General features: G+C 31.5%; 2 protein-coding genes across 6 annotated transcripts in view; one reads left to right on the forward strand and one right to left on the reverse strand.

Moving 5' to 3' along the window:
* Positions 1 to 23,148, forward strand: part of LOC107447559 (mitotic-spindle organizing protein 2) — a 79,749-nt gene that overhangs the window by 31,917 nt on the left and 24,684 nt on the right. The gene's annotated exons all lie outside the window — the stretch shown is intronic.
* LOC107447554 (long-chain-fatty-acid--CoA ligase 5) overlaps positions 1 to 23,148 on the reverse strand; it is a 45,620-nt gene that overhangs the window by 18,921 nt on the left and 3,551 nt on the right. The window contains exons 2-10 of one of the 2 annotated variants that reach the window (XM_043046007.2): positions 20,156 to 20,279; positions 18,678 to 18,745; positions 17,177 to 17,278; positions 13,579 to 13,678; positions 11,483 to 11,655; positions 10,433 to 10,465; positions 8,568 to 8,619; positions 4,844 to 4,917; positions 2,575 to 2,646 (exon numbers count right to left, since the gene is read on the reverse strand). In XM_043046007.2, coding sequence (XP_042901941.1) covers positions 2,575 to 2,646; positions 4,844 to 4,917; positions 8,568 to 8,619; positions 10,433 to 10,465; positions 11,483 to 11,655; positions 13,579 to 13,678; positions 17,177 to 17,278; positions 18,678 to 18,745; positions 20,156 to 20,279 — 798 coding nt within the window. Of the gene's footprint in view, positions 1 to 1,070; positions 1,143 to 2,574; positions 2,647 to 4,843; positions 4,918 to 8,567; positions 8,620 to 10,432; positions 10,466 to 11,482; positions 11,656 to 13,578; positions 13,679 to 17,176; positions 17,279 to 18,677; positions 18,746 to 20,155; positions 20,280 to 23,148 lie in introns of both variants that reach the window. The other variant, XM_043046008.2, reaches the window with a different exon arrangement.

Raw genomic sequence — 23,148 nt, forward strand, 5'->3', positions numbered from 1 at the left:
TGTATTCTTTTCAAAAATTCTGAACTTTCGCAACAAAATTTCTGCAATAAATTTTTTCAGCTATTACAACAGACTTACTTTTCGTTTCTGTTGCCCTTTCTTTACGAGATTTTTAATTTTTAAATCAATCAGTCATCGGCTGGACACCCTGTATATATCTTACTGAATTTTAAGTTTTTTTTCTTTGGAAATAAGTACTGGGTAATCGGATAAAGGACTTTTCAAACACACGGACATAAAACATTATTTAAGCGAAACTTTAGCATTTAGTTAAATTTAAGACGAAAACTTCAACTTCAAATTATATTGAGGTTGCGGCAAATTTATGATTCCAAATGCTCCATATTTCTGACTGTATAGCAATAGTGAGCATTAATTTTAAATGTTGCTGTAGCGTAAAAGTTTGCGATAATACGGTAAATAAACGGAATCATGTTCCACTTAAGCCTTAAACACAATTACCTAAAGTTGCAACGACGTTGCACCGTGTTTTAATTCAACATTGAACTGATTTTTTCTGAGAATGTACTGCAAAGAGTAATACAGGCGAAACAAATGAGTGACTGAAGAACGATTCAAAAGATGATAAGCATTTTACATGCTTGGATGTTCCAGTAGCTAGGTCTTCAATTAAGTAAAATGGTGTCCCACAAACAATGGCTTATGCTTGCCTCTATACTAAATAATCCATTGTGGTTTAATCTGAAGATCTTTATCACCGTTGAGTTGATCCATTATGGCAAATCCGTTGTTCTTCAGAAACAGGCATCCAGAAAACCGAGAATAATCAATTACAAATAGGATGGCACAACTTCGAGACGAAACCATAGTGATTCTAGCGTCTGTAGAAATACCTTTCATCGATTAATTTTGTTAAGCCATAATCAAAAACATTGTTGAAAATGATAATTTCCAAAAAACGCACCCAACCTGACGTAAGACCAGATGGTTAAAAATGCATGCAATAATTTTCATACAATTGCATGCAACCAAAGATCATACAATTTTCACGAAAGAAAAATTTAAAATTATGTACGCTAAAAGCAACAACATATTGCAGTTTCACTTACCCAGTTGCAAAGTTCATAAGCATGAGCGGGGGGAAGGTAAGACATAATGCATCCGCCAAATGTGCCAACTTCCTGAAAATATAGAACTTTATTGGAATAGCTTTATATAACTTCCTGAAAATGTAGAACTTTATTTTTATTCAATTTAAGAAACGTGCATAAGTATGCATATATTAGGGATAATATTGATGTATGTTTGAGTAGCTAAGAGGTGAAAGTCACGGCCCTGGCGAAGCAGAAGTTCTAAGTTCTTTCCTTCCAGATGGAAGAAAATGTAAATATGCATTCACTTATTGTTTAAGCTTTTATTTATTATTTGAATGTCTTTTAGAAATTTCCGGAGAAATTACAACATTTCTTGTTCCTTATTTATTTGTATATAAGTTTATGCGTTTCAAGTAGAAACGAAGTTATCTTATTCTATGTGTGTCAGATGCGTTCAATAAATCAGTGTAATAAGTCATCTGTTTCTTTTTGCGCGACATTTGATGGAGGAGCCGGATAATCGAATCTGATCTGGTTGGTGCTTTAAGAAGAAGTCGCTGCTTAAGAGGATTGAAACCAGAATATCCAAAAATACCCGAAACAAAAGATTAAAGATCCAAGCTCAACTTCAGGAGAAACCAGTTTTTCATACATGCAAGCAGTACTGGGACCATGCCATCATGTCAACCCTAGCATGAGTTAAGCAGACAAGATTTCTCATCTTATGAAGGCCACTGCGGAAAATATTTATCAAGTTTTACTTACAAAAGGGATAACAATGATTGTTGCTATTAATAAGGAATTTTACCTAGACGTTGTACCATAAGATGTCAATCTTATGGTACAACGTCTAGGTAAAATTCCTTATTAATAGTCAACAACCGAACGCAGTGGTATGAGTTCATTGTACTGGAAAAATGTAGCCATAATGTAATTTGGGGCTCAGACTTCTTGCTGGTTATTATTGGCTGTGACCACAAGAAGTTGATGCTAGAAGATACCTGAGGCGAAAGGGTACATAAAGAACTTCAACAAAGCCGACTTTCTGAAGAATAAGATTGTGATAGGTGATATTCCTCATATGACCATTAAAAGAAGTAAAGAGGAAACAAGAATTGGGTGCAAGAAGAGCAAACGTTTGTTGGTTCAATCCTGCAGATTTCTAACACTGCAACAAAACATTGTGTTCCCATCGTCTATTATACAGAAAAATAAAGAAGGACTTTTTCGNGAAATATCTTTCATCAATTAATTTTTTTAAAGCCATGATCAAAAACGTTGTTGAAAATGATAAAAAATTTCCAAAATACGCTTCCGATCACGGATGTCGAGGCCCACTTAGTTAGATTTTACGTTACGAAAACAACTACTACTTCAACCTGACGTAAGAGCAGATGGTAAAAAATGCATGCAAAAATTTTCATACAATTGCATGCAACCAACGATCATACAATTTTCAAGAAAGAAAAACTTAAAATTATGAACGCTAAAAGCAACAACATATTGCAGTTTCACTTACCCAGTTGCAAAGTTCATAAGCATGAGCGGGGGGAAGGTAAGACATAATGCATCCGCCAAATGTGCCAACTTCCTGAAAATATAGAACTTTATTAGAATAACTTTATACTTCCTGAAAATATCGAATTTTATTATTATTCAATTTCAAAAGCGTGCATAAGTATGCATATATTAGGAATAATATTGATGCATGTTTGAGTAGCTAAGAGGTGAAAGCAGAGGTTCTGAGTTCTTTCCTCCCAGATGGAAGAAAATGTAAATCTGTGTACATTTGTTGTTTAAGCTTTTATTTACTATTTGAATGTCTTTTAGAAATTTCTAAAGACATCTATTACAACATTTCTTGTTCCTTATTTATTTGTATATAAGTTCATGCGTTTTAAGTAGAAACGAAGTTATCTTATTCCATGTATGTCAGATGTGTTCAATAAATCAGTGTAATAAGTCATCTCGAACCTGTTTCTTTTTACGCGACATTTGATGGAGGAGCCTGATAATCGAAACAGATCTGGTCGGTGATTTAAGAAGAAGTCGCTGCCTAAAAGGATTGAAGCCAGCATATCCAACAATACCCGAAACACCTGTCACTACTCTGATTGTCCAGCATATTCTATATCTTTTTCTGTAGAATCTAACCACGATCCTGGAGCATGGTTAAAAGAATATGATCGTGTCGATGGAACATGCCTTGAAAATGCTTATTTTTTTTCTAACGGGATGGCCAAGCTGTGGTTTGAAAACAATGAAAGTCTATTAACATCTTGGACAGCATTTGAAACTAAATTAAAAGAAACATTGACTGACATCTTCCAGTAAGTACACCGCACTGAAGAAGAATTAAAGATCCAAGATCAACATCAGGAGAAACCAGTCTTTCATATATGCAAGCAGTACTGGAACTATGCCATCGTGTCAACCCTAGCATGAGTGAAGCAGACTGCGGAAAATATTGATGAAGTTTTACTTACAAAAGGGGTAACAATGATTGTTGCTTTGATTGAATGCTGTGAACATATCGACGTGTGGCAGAAGCAACGTATTAATCGAAGGAAGTTTAAAACACTGTTAAATGAGAGAAGATAATTTTGACCTATTGCCAATGATATGCCAAATGGTACAGGAAGAAATTACCCAACTATTTCTTGTCCCTGTTCCAACTCATAAAAGTAGTCGATGGTAAATACGTTAATCCGATTAGACGTTGTACCATAAGATGTCAATCTTATGGTACAACGTCTAGGTGAAATTCCTTATTAATAGTCAACAACCGAACGCAGTGGCATGAATTCATTGTACTGGAGAAATATAGCCACAATGTAATTTTGGGCTGAGATTTCTTGCTGGTTATTATTGACTGTGACCACAAGAAGTTGATGCTGGAAGATACCTGGGGTGAAAGGGTACATAAGGAACTTCAACAAAACCGACTTTCTGAAGGAGAAAATTGTGATATCCCTCCTATGACCATAAAAAGAAGTAAAGAGGAAACAGGAATTGGGTGCAAGAAGAGCAAACGTTTGTTGGTTCAATCCTGCAGATTTCTAACACAGCAACAAAACATAGTGTTCCCATCGTCTATTATACAGAAAAATAAAGAAGGACTTTTTCGGAAGGTTTCTAATTTCTCTAATCACCTTATTTGTCTTCCCTAGGATATATGCATTTGACACATATACACCGAAGAGTCATTACATTATGACTACCCTGCTAATAACAAGTAGGACCACCGTAAGCCCTCAAAACTGCTAGCACCCGACGTGGCATTGATTCCACAAGGTGCTGATAGGTAGTCTGAGGTATCTGGTACCAAGCGCTCACCAACTGGTCCTGCAATTCGCTCACATTGCGAGGAGGTAGCGTGGCAGCACGAATTTGGTTTTCTAAGTAGGACCACAAATGCTCTTTTGGATTAAGGTCAGGTGAATTTGGGGGTCAAGACATGACTTAAAAGTCACTGGAATGTTCCTCGACGAATCGACCCTTTAGACATGGCGCATTATCCTGTTGGTAAACACCATCCCCCACAGAAAAAACTGTTGCCATGAATGGGTGAACCTGATCTGCAACTATGTTCAAGTAGCTTACAGACGTCAGGGATTGTTCTATGAGGATTATGGGTTCTAATGTGCCCCATGAAAACATTGTTCCTGGGTGAGAAACCATGAAAACCTGGGCTATGTATATATATATATATATACACATACATAGCAAAATTTGTTTTAAGTTGTTAATAATACAAAAATACTTTTAAAAACTAAATATCAACTTACTCCGTATGAATATACGACAGATGCCACCATAGTAATGAAATTTTTGTGGATCATCACAGCCCCTTTAGGAATGCCTAAAAAAACATTTTTTTTTAAAATAAAGCATTAATTAAATATAACTACCTAATTTTGTTATATGTTAGATATGTCAGATTTTTTCTTTGCTGTCTTGTGGTAATGACTTCTAAAGTATGGAAGAATAGAAAATAACGGAAAGTTTTAGTTTTTAATTATATGTCACTTTATAGGATAGTTTACAGAATATGGAACAGTTGGCAACTCAGTGAAACAATAATTTATTGAATGTGATAGCAACTTAGAAAATCTTATTGTTCTAAGCAGCAGGCTAGCTTCTTATAACAAATACACTTAAAAATTATTAAATAAAAATAAGGGAATTTGAAATAATTTTTATTCATTTTTTCCCGTATTAAGAACAAATATTGGGATTTAATTTTACATTACTGAGTTTTCAAATGTAATACACTTCATAAAAAGAAAAGTAAGAGAATTAAGTTTCTTGAGATGTTTTAAGAGTTTTAAAGAATAAAAAAAACATACAAAACTATGCAGGAAGTTTTGTAATGGTCACATTATTTCAACCTTTCAGGAAAAGTGATCTGATCTGGAAACTGTCTCAGTTGCTTTAGACCAGTGCTCCCCACAACCTTTTTATCGCCAAGGACTGGTCAACATTTGATAATCCTCGGAACAACCTTGTTTCTATTTTAGATTGTTTTGATTCGATCATTTTAATTTAGTTGTATTTTAACGTGCTCTCAAAATAAAACAGCGTTACACCAAAAAATGAACAAATGAATACACAGAAAAATGAGTACTACTTAAGGACATATTTCAATGAAATTTATATATTACCCTTTATTTTCTTAAATAACTCATGTTATATGATTTAATGCATGAATAGTAAGTATGATGGTAAACGGGGCTTTCACTACTTTTCTTCATTTTTACTGCAGCTCTTTAAAAAAAAAGAATAAGTTTAATTTCTAATAATTTTAATAAGTTTAATTGTTTCTAACTGTTTCAAACAATTAAATGTTACGTCCAAACAGATTTTAATTCTGAGGTTAATTCAATCATTGTCACGTTTCAATTCAGCATAAAAGAAACATTAAGATTCTTGTTTTTTTACGATGAAATAAAAGAACAATTTATATTTATAATTTCTAAAAAAACGTATATTAAAACTATTTGCGAATCATATTAATTACATCGATAAAATAATTTGTTATCCAAAAATCTCTTAATATATCTTATTTCAGCATTAGGGAAATTTAAAAGTTAGGAAAAGAACAATTTTTTGAGATGATGATTCTAAAAATAGCACGGTTTTGGAATCTTTTACAATTTTCTATTTTTAGTATTTAACAAAACAAGGCATACAGAGCATTTTTCTGATATAGCAATATTTTTTTTAAATAGTGCTAAAGTTGAGAAATAATATTAATAACTTTTTAAGCAAATTTTTTCAAGATTTCTTATTTTATCTTCATTTTTCGAAAAAATAGCATGCTTAGTAAATAGTCAGCTGTTCTGCGGCGACTAATTTTGATCATCCGAATATTTTTAATTTCTTAACAAGATTTAATGCTCAGCTAACTGTCAATAATTCTAAGTTTTCTTTCAATAAAAACTTGACAATAATTTAAAAAGGTATTTTACTTTAAAGGTAAACATAAATTAAAGTACTAAAACAATTGATTAGAATATTAATGGAAAAATAACGGATAATAATGGATTTAATGCTCAGCTAACTGTCAATAATTCTAAGTTTTCTTTCAATAAAAACTTGACAATAATTTAAAAAGGTATTTTACTTTAAAGGTAAACATAAATTAAATTACTAAAACAATTGATTAGAATATTAATGGAAGAATATTAATGGAAATAAGAATAAAGAAATGAGGTAATTTGAATGAAGTAAAGAAATTTGAGAAATGTTAACATTTAATTAAATAGTTCATAAAATAATTCTACGAAACCCCCACCGACAGGTAATTAACAAATTTATTTTAAGATTAAGAAGATATATAAGATGTTGAGAAATTCTAAAATGTTTAAAAATGTTGACTACGTATTCGTATTCATAATTATAAAACATATATTGAAGAAATTGATAAACATATTAATCCAAATCTATGCATATGTTTGTATATCATTGAAATTGTATCAATTATTGAAAGAACAAACTAAAAAATAAGATTAAAAATAGCTGATATATAATCACATTCTATCAGAAACATGCTTTTATAAAACTAGACATTAGTTGAATAAAATGTTTTATTCAAATCTCGTTACAAAATTACGTAACATTGTATTTATTAAATTAGAAACTTTATTAAATTAGAAACTTCGTATTTTGTAACTTGAAAAAAAAAAAGCAATTGGTTATAAGCGGAAAAAATATGAATGAAATTTCATTCTACGCGCGAGGAAGTTCCTCGTAAGTTAACCCCATTTAAATATTTCTATATTGTCACCAAATTATTTTTTGTAAAAATAATGAACTTTAATTTTGCTTTGCTTCCACCAAATAAAAACTGTTGAAACTTTAGATTTTGCAATAGAAAAACACATAGATTAATACGGTATAAAAAAAATTATACCTCATAATTCAAAACTTTTTCATCCACAATTAAATTGAATAATAAAATAATAAATAATTATTAAACATTAGTTTTTGTATGAAAATTATCTTTGGGTAAATGAGTTTTATGAGTAGGTTCAATTTTTTTTGAAATGCTTTTAAAAAATGACTAAAAACGCAAAAAGTGAAATTAGCATATTGGATCGCTCTCCAGACCAAACTATGGGAACCATATTTCCCAGATTGCGGCTATCCCTATGTATTTGAAGGTTAAGAATTCAAATATGTAAACAAAATATATCCTATATGTTTATTCAGAGAAAGTACGTTTTTGAGTTCAATTTCGTAACTTAATACTTAGTAGTAAATAATTAGCATATTTGAGATCTCCCCAGGAACCATTAATATTGATAATTAGTACGTGAAAATTCGATCATTAGAGCAAAACTTATTCAAGGTGATATCTTTTTTTTTTTTTTTTTTTGCTGACTTTACATCAAGCTACCAAGCACTGTTAAACATGAAAAAGTCCCTATGAACAGAGAAACTAGCGAAACACACTTTCTCTTTACCAAACACCACTGCCAAATGTATATATTTTTTTTTTTCGGTCTCGCAAGGAGTTTTATATAGCAACGACTCACGCTTGAGAGCACTGCTTGTCCGTACTAAAAAAAAAAAAAGTATCTACCTTTTCTAGATCAGTCGGCCAATATTTATTATGTATTTTACTTACTTAATTCTGGAAATATCTCGTGTACTATGCTTTAACGCAGAAATCGCATTACTGCACTCCGTGGGCCTGAACCACCTACTAGAAGCAATGGCAATCCATCCCTGATATGTTGGTATATGGACAGCCTTTTATAATTTTTATTGTGTTTGAATAGTGAATAAATCTCATTAAAATGAATAAATCTCATAAAATAATAATCAGTGGAAACTCTGTAACTAATATACATAACTAGAGCACTATCATTTTAACGGAAATATGATTTTAACTCTCAATACGAATTACGGCTTAATATATTGCTCATGGGCTGCAATAGTGGCACAACTAAAAAAACACGCGTTTTGGACTAAGATCAGGTGTAAATATGATTATATAGTGATTACCTGTAGTGCCACTTGTAAACAGGATCGCAAACTTGTCGTCAGGATTAGGCATCTAATAAAAATTATAGCCATTAAAATGCAAGTCACTATTACAGAACTAATTTCTAAATTTTCTAACTAATATTCAATTAATAACATATAGGTGGTCTTTTTTCATATAATATGGGGCACATTTATAAATATATTGATTTAGAAATAATAATAACATATGATTTCCAGAACTGGTATCCCCTGACGACATTTTTGTATTTTCATTGTTACAAATTTTAATTTTGCAGTATATTTGCTTCTTAAGAGTAAGTCTTTTATTGTAGTGTTTGAAAATGTAGCGTTTTCTTCACTACAGAGGTAAATTAAACTAAAATTACTTTATGTTGTCAAGTCTCTCTCTCATGTGTATGTATATATATATATATATAGTAGATTTGCTGTCAATAGTTGAGACAAATTTAAAGGGTTATCGGAGGGCGGATCGGAAAATTTTTGAAACAAAAAGAGAAAAAAGAATGAAACAAAAAGAGAAAAAAGAATGAAACAAAAAGGTATGACTAATGTGAGAACTGTAAAAAGTTTGTGCAGAGATTTTTAAATTCAGCTACAAAGGTTTCCGGCAAATTGNACAGCTTTAATTTCTCAATCTAATTTTGTGTATTTTTTATTCCAATTATTTGTTCTTATTTTTTGCTGAATTTTGTACCCTGTTGTTATATTATTTTTCATTATTTCATGAATATATATATATATATATATATATATATATATACACTGTTTGTATAAGGGCAAAACATAACTTAAATTAATAGTCATGAGTATAGACTCACAACTGTTATAAAAATAGCATATTGCCCGCTAAAATACGTCATTTCATATGATGACGTCAGAACTTGTGAATAACCGCCTTAAACGTTGCAAAACTGAGATCCCTGTTCCCTATTTATTTTTTGACACGTACATTTCATTGTCAAACAAAAAATCAGTCATAAAAATTAATAAAAATAGTTTTATTTGGATCTTAATTTGTCAGGCCTTGTTTTCTACACACTGTATTTCATTTGCTTTTATCAAGAAATGTAACTAGTTTTTGGAATATTTTAATAACTTTCACTTTAAAGAGACATTAAAATCGGGCTTAGAACCTAAAACCTAATGAATCAAAGTTAGTCACTAATGTGACTGGGATTTATCTTATTAGTTTGGAAGATAAGTGATTGAGCTTTTTCTGAAGCTAAAAGGTATTCTAAATTGCACAGATGGCTTTAAAAACTGCTGGCAAAATTCTTATAGTAAATTCCTGAGAGTACCACCCTGGAGAGTTCCCAATTTTAGTTCACAAGTGATCTGACAGATGGCGTTGTAAGAAATTTTCTACTTTTTTTTCTGTTGTATTTTGATGTAAAAAAATCCCGATTGTGCGACGTGCGATTGTGGCTTATTGCGATTGTGTCCTATGGTGGACGTTTAAAAAATATTGTAATGTGATTTCCCTGTATTAAAAGATTGCGATTTTCCGAAGTTTTCTTATGATTTTCAGGTTTATTATTTGCAGTGCCATCTCTTGAAAAATTTCTGAACCAACAAAGAAATTCAGGGAAAAAAATGAATGTCCTTTCTTTCGAATTGGTTGCAATATTTATTTTTAACCTTTACCACTTTCATAACATACATTTTTAAAAGCTGTCAGTCTGATTTAGGGCCCAATGTTTATGCAGGATTGGACAGACATTAATTCGGTTAATGGGCCTTGTAGGAAAAAAACTTTATTAAAAGGTAAGGCCTTTATAAGTATTATTTCATCAAATAAAAATATACATTGGATGAAAATGAATTAGTGAATAAATTAAATGAAAATTAGAACGTTTATTTACCACCAATTCTTTTCTGTTTGATTTTCCCATTTCCTGTAATATAAATTCAAATATAAATTATAAGAATCTAATTAACGAGTTTTATTATTAAAAAAAATATTTCCCAAGAAAATAATTCTAGTAGTTGAAATGTTTAGAAGAAAATTATGAGAGGTGTTCACTCTTTTAAAATATATTTCATGCTTCATTATTTTTAGTCTTAGCACAAAATTGATATTTTAAGCATTTGTAGTTCATATGCTCTTAATAACTTGTGGAAATATTATGAATACGAGAGGAATGTCTTGAAACCGTAAGATAAAATTTTATTATATTCATTTTTAAATAAAAAAATTCTAAAAAATTTTCTTATTTATGAATAATATAAAGAAATATATCAATAATTATTTGCCATTTTTTTCTATTCAAGTAAAATAAATTAGATGATTTTGCTGGATTGGGACTATAAGAAATTGTTAAACATTTTAAAATTTTGCAGTAGCTTATTTGGAATTCAGCTCACTCTTTAAAAATTTATAACTTATAAATATATATTTTATATTATAAAATTTATATTTATAACATAATTTATTCAGTCTTATAACTTAGTTTTCTTTTAATTTATTGATTATAAAAATAGGGGCAATTTAGTTACATTTAAATTTTATGAAAATGTGCTTAATCAAAAAAAAAAGTTTTAAAAAGATAATTTGTTTACAAGTATTGATTATAATATAAAATCATTGCAATATTGACCCCAGACCCCAAAAATTTAACACAACACAGACCCAAAAACTTATTATAAAAAGCCAAAAATTTATTACAGTACAGCCTCATAAATTAATTACAATACAGATACATAAATTTATTACTATACAAATTGATACTTTTTATAGACTATAATGTATTTTAAAGACCCATTATTTTATTACTATATATTTATTATGCAGACCTTTGCTTTCGTTTAAACTTTATATTAAATAGTTAGGGAAAAACGATGCTTGATTTAGTCCCTTTCTTACAACACTTACTTCACAACGCGTACAAACAACTTTCTTAATCTCAACTTACCTCAACCTCCGAAAAAAGCAACATGTTGATACCTGCCGCTTCCGCAACTTTTCTTTGATCCTCTGTTGGTGTTTCGCAAGTGATGAGAGTTTTAACTGTTGGGAGGCTCTTTGAATTGTTTAAAATCATGTCGGTATTAGTACTGTTGGTGGAAATGACTGCAGAAAGTTTAGCTGGAAAAAAAATTGCCCAAACTTTAAAAATTCGAAAAAATTTTGAAATTGATATGCAAAAGTATTTGCGTTTTGAAGTTAGAAAAATGAAAGTTTCTTAAAAATTATTTATATTACTATGTGAAAACACAATGGAATCCTTTAAAAACAAGAAAATAGTTTTGTTTTAAGCGAAAAACAAAAAAATATCCAACTTCACTTTTGAAACAAGCGGAAATGAGAGAATTTTCGTTTGCGATAGAAGTTTCATACGAAGGTTTCCCAGACAGATAGTAAGACAGGGTTCCCAGAAGATCACTGATCTCAAGCATCACTGGGAGTGGTCAGTGTGCGGCTGGGTGACCTGCGAAAAGACCAAGGGATCGCAGTATCGGTTCTCGTTAAACTGTTCTACGGTTAAGTGATCGATTTCGCGGGCAGGTTGTCAAGCTGTTAAGGCAGCCTGACAACCTTAACAGCCTGACAACTTGAGCGCAGAGGATCAAAGTTGGGATGGCATGTCTTTGAATTTGAGTTTACATAAAAGGAGTATGCCGTGCTTTGGACCATTCCCATGGAGGATATTTCTCAGGCAGTCACCTATAGCCCATAGTGCAGCTCTAGTGCGAAGTAAATAAAGTACTCTTACTACTACTATTATTTTAAATACAAAAGTGATGCGCAGCCTTTTACGTTTTATGTAATTTTTCTAATAAAATTATTTTCTTTATCTTTGACCACTTATCTCTTTTTTATTTATTGTTTTTTTTCTCTTTAATTTTATATTGTTAGTTCTCTTAAATTGTTAGAAAGAACGATTAGAGATAAAGGGGCGCTAAACACTGCTAGCACCATTGTAACTTCTATATTCATGAGGTACAGAGTTCCGGTTTTATATATATATATCCGGTTTCATTTCTTATATCGATTATCATATTGTTTGAATTATTTTTAATCTACTATAGAATTCCAAGAAATAATTGATTAGTTCAGTTTTTGTGGTTGTTCTACTGCTCATAAGGTGAGCTTCTGTTTTTTTTAGTTTTATATCGCTTATAAGGTGAACTTTTCTTTAGAAACATAATAAATATTTCCTTTTCACAATAGATATCCGTTAATTGTTTATTTAAAGCAGCTAAGACTAAATGTTTTAATAAAGCATTTAACAACATGGTAAAATGAATACGTTCTGAAGAACTGTCTGGTTATTTATTTATGATTCATTTAATAATGGCGTGAAATATATTTTTCCTATTAAATTTAGTTCCGCAGTGGACTGATCGTTAAGACACAGTTCCCACCAGATCACTGAGTCAAGCATCAGTGTGCGGGTGGGTGACCATTTGGATCAGTCTGCGTAGGGAACTAGGGTGTGCGGTATTGGTCCTCGTTAAACTGTTCAACCGTAAAGTGCTCGACTTCGCGTGCAGGTCGTCGGGCCACCAAAGCAGGGGAGTCATCCTCTCTGCAGAGGATCAAAATTGTGATGGCATGTCTTCGGATCATCCTCAGGGATGTTACCCAGACTGTCGCCAATAGCCCATTGTGCAGCTCTAGTGTGACGTAAATGAACTACAACAACAACAACAATTAAATTTACTTTTCAGTGTTGTATTTTACTAAATGAGGAGTAATAAGAATTATAAGTTTAAAAACCAGAATTTTCCATAAACAATAGCTATACCAAGCTGAAAAAATTATCAAATAAATTATTTAAATACTATAAATGTTGGTGTTAATTATTTAATTGCCAGAATTCTCGTTTATACAAATATACAAGTGTGTGTGCAATTGTATCAGAAATATTTCATCCCGGTGATTACAAATTATACAGGTGAGTTAATTTTTTACCAGACTTTTTTTTCTCAGTGATTCATAACATGCTTTTAACAAACTGAAATATTAAACTCATGAGTTACATGAGTGGTTATAGTGAGTATTTACCATGGTTGATGATATAGGCAATAGTGGTTATTCCAAGATTCATGTAAAAGGGAACCAACACCATCGAGTATCCGGCACATGCATAGACTGACAATAAAGACTGTAAGAAAAAATTCGATTTGTTTCATTTACACGTAAATGAACTACTTAAATGGATTTTATGCAAATGCAATACTTTAATAGATTACCGAAATTGATGGCAATCAAGCCAGGCTTTCTTCAGCATGAAACTTAATTTAAAATGAAAAACTTTAACATATGCTTCAAAAACAGTATTATTAATTTTTTCTTACTCATCTCCCCTTATCGATTTAAATGAGCAAAAGTGACATAGATATTTTTTAAACATTTAATTTTTTTATTGATTGACTACGTTATGTCCCTAAAGCCACCATACACACCTTTATTATTTAATTTACAATCTGAATGAACGTTCTTAGAAGGGATAAAAAAAGAGTAAATAATTTTAAAAAACTGGCTTTAATCAGCTCTACGTAATCTAGCACAAAACTAAAAGTCATATGCAGACGCAATTAAAAAAGAGAAAATTAATTCCAATTTATTATAATTATTATTATTTGTTGTCCTTTCTGGTGAATTTACGTCATTAGATTAAGCAAAAAATGTTTTTAGAAGTTTAACTAATCAAAATAAAGATTCAGTATCATTCGGCACCTAAAATGATGCTATCGCTCCTACGCATTTCTTGATAATCACAATTTATCCTAATCAAGCAATTTTCTTCACTAGTTTTGCAATTTAGTACACAACTTAATTTTTTTAAATTTAAATTACCGTTGACCTCGCATTATTTAAATGTATCGAAACACTTTTCGAACACATAATTTTAGAGAAATTAAAAACTTGAGAATTTGCCTTTTGAAACTTTTTTTTAAAAAAAATATTAGTTTATACACATATAACATTACTTATCCTCACCTAAATATTAAATTCCGACCCTTATTGTGTATACTTTTCTAACTTAATTAATAATAATTCAAAAAATGTTTACTAACTACTATCATTGCTTAGAAAATAATTTTTAACAGCAAAATTACAATTTATAATTCTTTGTAAATAAACATAAAATAAATTTGTTTTGCAAATTATTTTTCTTAAAATTCCAAACGTTCGTCCGCCATCGATATAATTTGTTGTAAGTGATCATCAAAACTGCGCAATTTGTTGTAAGTGATCATCAAACTGTATTTAACCCCCAAAATAATGTTTCAGATGGGTAAAAAATCGCAGCAAAAGGGTCTACTGCTATTTAATGATGATACAATCAATAAAAAAACGCTTTATTTTGCTAGTATCGAAGTTAATTTTCTTAACGTGAAAAAGGTGAAGGAGAAAATGAAGCCAAGTTATTATCTGTTACAACTACGTCCCCTCGAAATCTCTGAATCACATTTATCACGTAGTTTTACGTGTACTCTCTTTCCATCCATTTCAATTTATCCCTCTGTTTGTAGCATTGCAGTCGTCATTTTCTTGATAAAATTAATATATTATTCATGAGTGAAGTACATTCATTTTTTCGCGAACATTACTTCTGTGGGTTGTCAGTTCACATTATCAGAAAATAATTCTTAATAATGATTTGAAACTTTATTTTTTCAAAAACATATACTTATTTTTTTCTTCACAGTGAAAGTAAGCCAAGCTTTTTAGGTGAGCTATAAAGGACATTTTTGGTTTTTCTTTCCCCATTAAATCTCCCCCCCCAAGCCCCACATGTACTTTATTTTAGAACATTTGATTTACTTTTAATTTAAATATTTTTCACAAAAAGGAATGTATAGAAAATTAGTGAAATTTGATGAGTCTGAGAGTTCGCCCCCCCTGAGGCCCATGTCTGAGAGTTCGTGGGTTCGAACCCCGCCAGTCGAAGACTTCCCGTGTAATAAATGGTGACTGATGCACGTTAAATCTGTCGAGTTGCAAAGTCCTCCATGTTCCCATAACAAATCAATACCTCTGGGGGTACTGGATTGGAAATCGATCATTCTCTGATTCAGGTCAAGAATTACGATCTGTGGATGAGTGAATGGTTGCATGAATGGGTCCGCCCTATAAACGGATGTGACGTATGGGTGTGGCAGAAGTCGAATTCTAGGCCATAGATGGCGCCACTAGAAAACAAGAACAATCGCATCCCTCACCCTAAAACAGGTATACGTCAACCAGTGAAATTTGATGAGTAAAGTACTCTTCTTCCTTAACTTTTAAAATTTTTTTTCTTAACCGTCGAAAAGAAAAGAAGGAAAAATTAATTATATTTCATACAACTCTGATGCTTAGTTAATAATCGAACGATTTTTTGTCTGGTTGACGCGCTTACTAAATACTATAAAGCAAAATAGGAAAATTTTGATTATAGACAGTGATCAGTTGTAGCATTTTTAAGGGTGGTTGCTTTTTAAAGAATTGAAAATTTCAAATAATTAAAAAGCTGTTGTTATTAATAACGTTTCGCATTTCTGTTGAATCATTTCTCAAAATATGATAGACATAACTATGTTCATTTCTAAAAGGAAGATAAACTTTAAGAAACAAGCGTGTAATAAAGTAATTTTCAAAATAATATGTAATTCCATACTTATTTAAAAAATAACAAAAGGCAACTAGGAGTGCATTTTCGACGAAAAGAAGTGGCGATCATATGGCAACTGACGTACAATTTTTGTTGTAGTCACCCTTGTTGCCAACGGCGATCATTACATTTAAATTATTATACTAAATTCTAAAAAAATATTCTGCAAAAATTCAAACATAAGATGTTTGTTTATGTCCTATTTGTACTATGAGTAATCCACTAATGACATACGTATTGTATTGTAAGTTATAGAACTAGAATCAGTCCTACATTTTATGATTGAAAAATTATTATGATTAAAATTGTATTAACAGAAATATTTCTAAAAAAATGAAAACGTAAAGTTTATGAAAAGGAATATTAATTTGTATTGGTATATAGCACCTTCTCTTGGCTAGCTGCGATTTAAAAGTTGATAGGATTAAAGTTATAACAACAGAAATAACTTCTAAAAAAATAAAAGCATTAAGTTTATAAAAATAAATATTAGTATTTGTATAGAATCTCCTTTTGCTTAGCTGCGATTTAAAAATTATTAAGATTAGAATTATAATAACCGAAATAACTTCTAAGAAATCAAAAAAAAGTTTATAAAAAGGAATATTTGCATTGGTACATAGTACTTTTTTTCTTAAGTTAGTTGCGATTTAAAAAATTCTAAGATTAAAATTATAGCAACTACAAAATATAAATAACTTGTAAAAAATGTAAGTATCAAATTTATAAGAAGAAATATTAGAATTTGTAAATAGTCACTATTCTTGCTTAGCTGAGAATTTAAAATTATTACGATAAAAATTGTAAAAACAGAAATAACTTCTAAAAAATGAAGGCATAAAGTTTATAAAGAGAAAGATTAGAATTTATACATAGTACCTCCTCTTGGTTAACTGTGGTTTGAAAATTATTACGATAAAATTATAACAACAGAAATAACTTCTAAAATTTTAAAGTATAAAGTTTATAAAGAAAGAATAATAGTATTTGTATATTTAGTACCTCCTCTTGGTTAGCTGCGAATATTCCAATAAAAGTGTCATTTTCAGGTTTCAATCCTAGCTGAATAAAACCAGATCCCACATTCTGAGTCCGTTCTATAAACTGCAATGCATAAATAATAAAATTTAATAACTATAAAATTTTTCATTGTGGAAATTTCGAACATGTAGAGAAGTTTTTTCTAGTTTAGCCGCGGTCCTTGTTATCCCTCATTTCTCTGCTGTGATGTTTTAAAAGATTGAATATTCTGTATATCAATAATAGTGTGCTAACTATGCTATATAAAACTGAAGATTCAGTTATTGTAAAAATGACATTTGTTTAAATATCAAATAAGTTTTTCAACATTTCTAACTAAAACAAGACACCAACAATTCCATCCCTTCAGACGATTTCTATACGACAGTGACGTCAGACCTAAAGCAGCAAATTCTTCAGGCGATGATATAATTCAAGCTTCTTTATTTTCTTATACCGCAATGGATTCTCCACATTTCTCAACAAAAACTATGACTTATATTTCCCGTTACTGCTTTTTTTTAAAATTTTTATATATTTTTTATACGTCTTTACAAAACTGGGCATTAGTCAGTCAATTCTAAAACAGTTCCAAAAATGTCGTCTGATTTTTTTATTCTGTCATGTTGCACTGCTTGCTTTTTAACTATTACTATGCTAACCCTTGTTTTTGATGACTCGACTTTAACAACACACTAAGTATTTTTTTCGATTAAAAAATATATGTATAAATATTATTATCTTGGAATATTTCCCAATAACTTTTCCCTACCATTAAATGTGTTATTATTAACTCATTAATACCCCAATACTTGAACAAGAATCTCCTTGTGTTCTTGGTTAGGTCTAAAGTTGCTGTTGTAGTTGTTGTCACTTATCCTCTAATAGTCTGACGAAGTCAGACACGATCCAATAGGTTGTTGACCCTCAAAAAGTCGATGACAAGAAGTGGAGTAGCATATAAGTCCTCTTTGGAAAGGCTTAAGCAGTCAAGGATATGTTCGGCTGAGGCCTGCTGGGCTTCACATTTGGAGCAGACTGCATAAGTCTTTCTTTCTTCAAAGTACTATTCGTGTGTCCACTTGCCAATCTGGAAATAGCAGTTTGAGATGCTCTATCACCTATATGAACAAGTGAAGAGCCCGGTTCCTTGGCCGCATACCAATGATGAGAGGAGGGGATCCTCCACTTTTTTGATAGATGGCTTTTGATTTTCGACAGATACTCTGAGTAGGTATAGGCTGAGGACTAAGGTGTTGAGTAACTACAGCCCTCCTTGGCAAGCGATCCGCTTGCTCATTGCCAAAGATTGTCTTTGTTGACCAGGTCTAAAGTTACAAGGCTTAGTTGGCTTTGGTAACCACTAATTCGATATTTATTTGCTGTTCAATAACAATGATAAAATAAGATGTATATAAACTATGTTATAGATACATTTCACCGTGTTAGTAAGTAAAATAACAGACACGTATGAGATAATTACCTCACTGTAGGATTGCCACTGATACTTCTGTGCTCCAGGTGGTTTTCGTCCGATGCACGGACCATCATCTGAAACATTTAGAATAACCTTTTGTTACGTACATTTAAGGCACAAATTTACTACGGATACTTGCTATAGAATGGTGCAAAAAGTATTATCACTCTTTATTAAATAGTAAAAAATAAATTTTTAAAAAAGTTTCTTGTATTTAATTCAGATGAGCCCGATTACTGCTCTTAAAAGCACTAAGCATAAAGAAAATTGGAAATATTATAACTTTTTTTGGCCATCGTTTCACTATTTCTCAAAAGCGAAATTTTGTCCTCTCTGAATGCATGTTCGTTAATAACTCGAGAATGGGTGCATCCATTTGGATCGTGCTTTCCAGGGCTGGTTTGCAAAAAGTCATCTCTTTCCAGTGACATGCGTTCGACACAGTATCGAGAATACGAAATTCTATTGTCCCGTAGTGAACTGATCGTTAAGACACGGTTCCCAGNTGCATCAATTTGGATCGTGCTTTACAGGGCTGGTTTGCAAAAAGTCATCTCTTTCCAGTGACATGCGTTCGACACAGTATCGAGAATGCGAAATTCTATTGTCCCGCAGTGAACTGATCGTTAAGACACGGTTCCCAGCAGATCACCGAAGTCAAGCATCACTGGCTGCTGTCAGTGTGCGGGTGGGTGACTATTTTGATCAGCCTGCTAAAGGAACCGAGGGTGCGCGGTATTTGTCTTCGTTAAACTGTTCTACCGTAAAGTGCTCGACTTCGCGTGCAGGTCGTCGGGCTACCGAAGCGGAGGTGCCATCCCCTCTGCAGAGGATCAAAATTGTGATGGCATGTCTTCGGATCATCCTCAGGGATGCTTCCCAGACCGTCGTCAATAGCCCATTGTGCAACTCTAGTGCGACGTAAATGAACTACAAACAAACGAAATTCTATTGACGAAAATTACTGTGATAGATTAAAACTTTCGCTGTCATGGAAACAGCAATTTTACAAAGTATTAAAAAAAATATAAGAAGACGAAACCACTGGAGAAAAAAAAACTTTAATATTCTTGAAGATCGATGAAATCATAGTTTATAAGCAGAAGTAAAGCCTTCTCAAACAAATATGCAGGTTAACATAAGTTATCGAAAATTAAAGGAATAGTATATTTAACCAGGCATATTTTTAATTCGTTCAAACTACATTTCAAGTCAAGGCTTTTAAATTTATTAAATTCTAATTTTAATACCAAGTATTTATAATAATGACTAATTATTCTCGTCTTTTTTTATCGTGAATTTTAAATTCTCAAACTTTTTATTGTTATCTTTTAAATCAAAATATATCGTAAACTTTATAAACAGTTCATTTGAAAATCTTTTGGATTCAAAATGTAGTCCATATTATTTTATAATAATATAATAATTTAAGCCGAGGCTCTTAAGTTTTTGAAACCTTTCGAAATTGTTGGTGAAAACCATACTTGATACTTTCAATCCATGACCTAGGACGTCGTAAACAGTTTTTATTTCTGGAGCACCCGGTATTGTTTCGATCACTATGTTAGGATCCTCAGAAAGGGGGGATGCTCTTATTCGTTCTGGACCCTAAAAAAGAATAACATATGAAACTAGTTTATAGAACAAAACAACAAGTATCTAACACATTAAAAAGAGTGTTAAAAAGAATGCAAAATATATCACCACGGTGTAAAATTCAAAATATCACTATTTTTTGACTGGTTGTTTAAAAAGTCTACTAGATGGCACCACTGCATTGCGGCTTTTATAATTTTACAGTATCTCTACAATATACAGGTTGTTCAAAAGATGTGGAAACAGTCTAATATCTCTAGAAATCCAGCTCAGATCAAAAGTCTAAAAATACAGGTATGAGATATTCTTAAAAGATGCATTCCATGGTACAAACTTGAAATCCCAAAATCAACTCGTGGGGTTTGGGGCATCATTATAATCTTAAATAGAAACCACAATTTATTTTTTAATTGCAGATTCGGTTTCTTCAGAAAAAATGCTCCAATTCAGCTTCAGGACTGTGGGGATTAGAGTTATCGACTATGTCAACCTTCATCTATCAAAAGAAATCTCGTGATAAAATCAAGTTAACATGTCTTATATACTAGTGAATTGGTATTTAATATTTGTAGTGGTAGTTACGCCACATTACTCCCTTTCCAGAATTTTATCTGTGATAGAATTCGATGAACGAATATCACTAGTTGATTCATGCTGTTTTTATTTATTTATATAAATTTTTGGTCATTATATTTTAATTTTTTTTGTAGCATTTCGCTAATTTTTTTTGTTTTTGTTTATAGCAATTCGCACATTATTTTTCTTCTTCTTCTTCTTCTTTTTTTTTTTTTAATATCATTTCACTCGTTATTTTTTTCCTTCAATTTTTTGTTATTGACCGGGAGACTTTATTTACTTCATGGAATTTTTTTTTCTTTGAGCAGTATATTGTTAAGCAAATCAACTGTTTAATGTGGATCATCCATCAATATTGGCAAGTTCTTATCACGTCCGGGTCACCAATGTGGGGATTAGAGTTATCGACTATGTCATCCTTCATCAATCAAATGGTACCTCGTGATAGAATCAAGTTAACATGTCTTATATGCTTGTGAATTGGTATTTAATATTTGTAGAGGTAGTTACGCCACAGGATAATCATTTTAATTTAAAGGTGGCACTGTAATTGCAATAATTAAAGAAAAATTGATTAAAATAGAAACACCTCAAGAAATACATGCCAGATAGGAAAACTAAAAAATAATCCTGTTTATTATTTTGAAGAAAAAAAACTAACTAACGATGTCAAAATTGCTCCTCTAACTCCTTTAACGAGGAAGATTCCCAGGGATCGGGGCTGTTACAAAACATTCATTGGTCAATTTTTTTAAATTTACATCTATAGACTAAATGCAGTAGGTCGATTTAACCCCACATTTAAAACTCGTAATTTTCTACGTCGCGGACAAATTTTGCACTATCTCACTGTAATTTTCCCTTGTGAACATTGTAATTCTTCTCTTCTAACCTCTTCTATTACAATTCAAAAGAAAGAAAAGAACTGTAGTTGATGATTATATATTTGTCATACCAAACTCACAATATCCTTTAAGTGCTTTGGGCAAAGAATGAAGACTTTTCAGCACGCAGTGATTCAAGTGTTAAAATAAACTTATGTATGCATAAGTCAAGTGCTTGACGTATTTGATATGGTTGTGGCCATAAACGATAATATTTAAGGACGACACATTCTGATCTCGTCACGACTCTTTTATTAAATTTTTCTCCATATGTATGTGTTACCGGCAAAGTATGAAACGCCGGCATTGTATAGAATGCCGGATGCTTTTAGGCAAAGTATGAAATGTGAGAAGTATTACATACTTTCCCCGGGCATTGCATAAAATGCCTAGGCATTCTATAGAATGCCAAATGCTGTTTTGGCAAAGTATGAAATAAACGTCCTCATGAGGTTATTATGTAAATGATGTGCATGTTACTGTGAATGACCGAAATCGGTGGTTGTTGACTTTCACCGGTGAATGTTGATAATCACATAGTCGCTTTGGTGAATGTCCGAAATATTTATTACATCTAATTTGATATTAATTTATTCGTGGATATCATTACATTTATTCGATATTTTAATACTTACTGACGATAGATTAGAAGAAACAACAGTGTTTGGAGTATCGGGCAATGTATACCGGGCAATGGCATTTGACCTTTAAAAAAACATCAGTGTAGGATATATCGGGCAAATGTATACACGGCAATTGCACTTAACTAGACCTAGTATGACTAAACCTTTGGTAAATGTCCGAAATATATATTAGGTCTAGTGCCACTATCCGATATACATTTGCCCGGTATACCCTACACTGATGTTTTTTATAAGGTTCAGTGCCATTGCCCGGTATACCCTACACTGATGTTTTTTTAAGGTCAAGTGCCACTGCCCGGTATACATTTTCCCGGTATACCCTACACTGATATTTTTCAAGGTCAAGTGCCATTGCCCGGTATATATTTGTCCGATACTCCAAACACTGTTTCTTCTAATCTATCGTCAGTAAGTATTAAATTATCTAATAAATGTAATTATATCCACGAATAAATTAATATCAAATCTGATGACGTTATGAATTTGTCATTTTCGAATGACATTTTGACGAATCGGAGATGTATTTTATACTTTGCCGGTTTCTCATTCGACATTCTATAGAATGTCTAGGCAATGAGTGAAATATAAATCACTTCATACTTTGCNAATTATATCCACGAATAAATTAATATCAAATCTGATGACGTTATGAATTTGTCATTTTTGAATGACATTTTGATGAATCGGAGATGTATTTTATACTTTGCCGGTTTCTCATTCGGCATTCGATAGAGTGTCTAGACAATGTGTGAAATATAAATCATTTCATACTTTGCC

Source organism: Parasteatoda tepidariorum, chromosome 7, assembly GCF_043381705.1.
Source record: "Parasteatoda tepidariorum isolate YZ-2023 chromosome 7, CAS_Ptep_4.0, whole genome shotgun sequence".
Classification (NCBI taxonomy): Eukaryota; Metazoa; Arthropoda; class Arachnida; order Araneae; family Theridiidae; genus Parasteatoda; species Parasteatoda tepidariorum.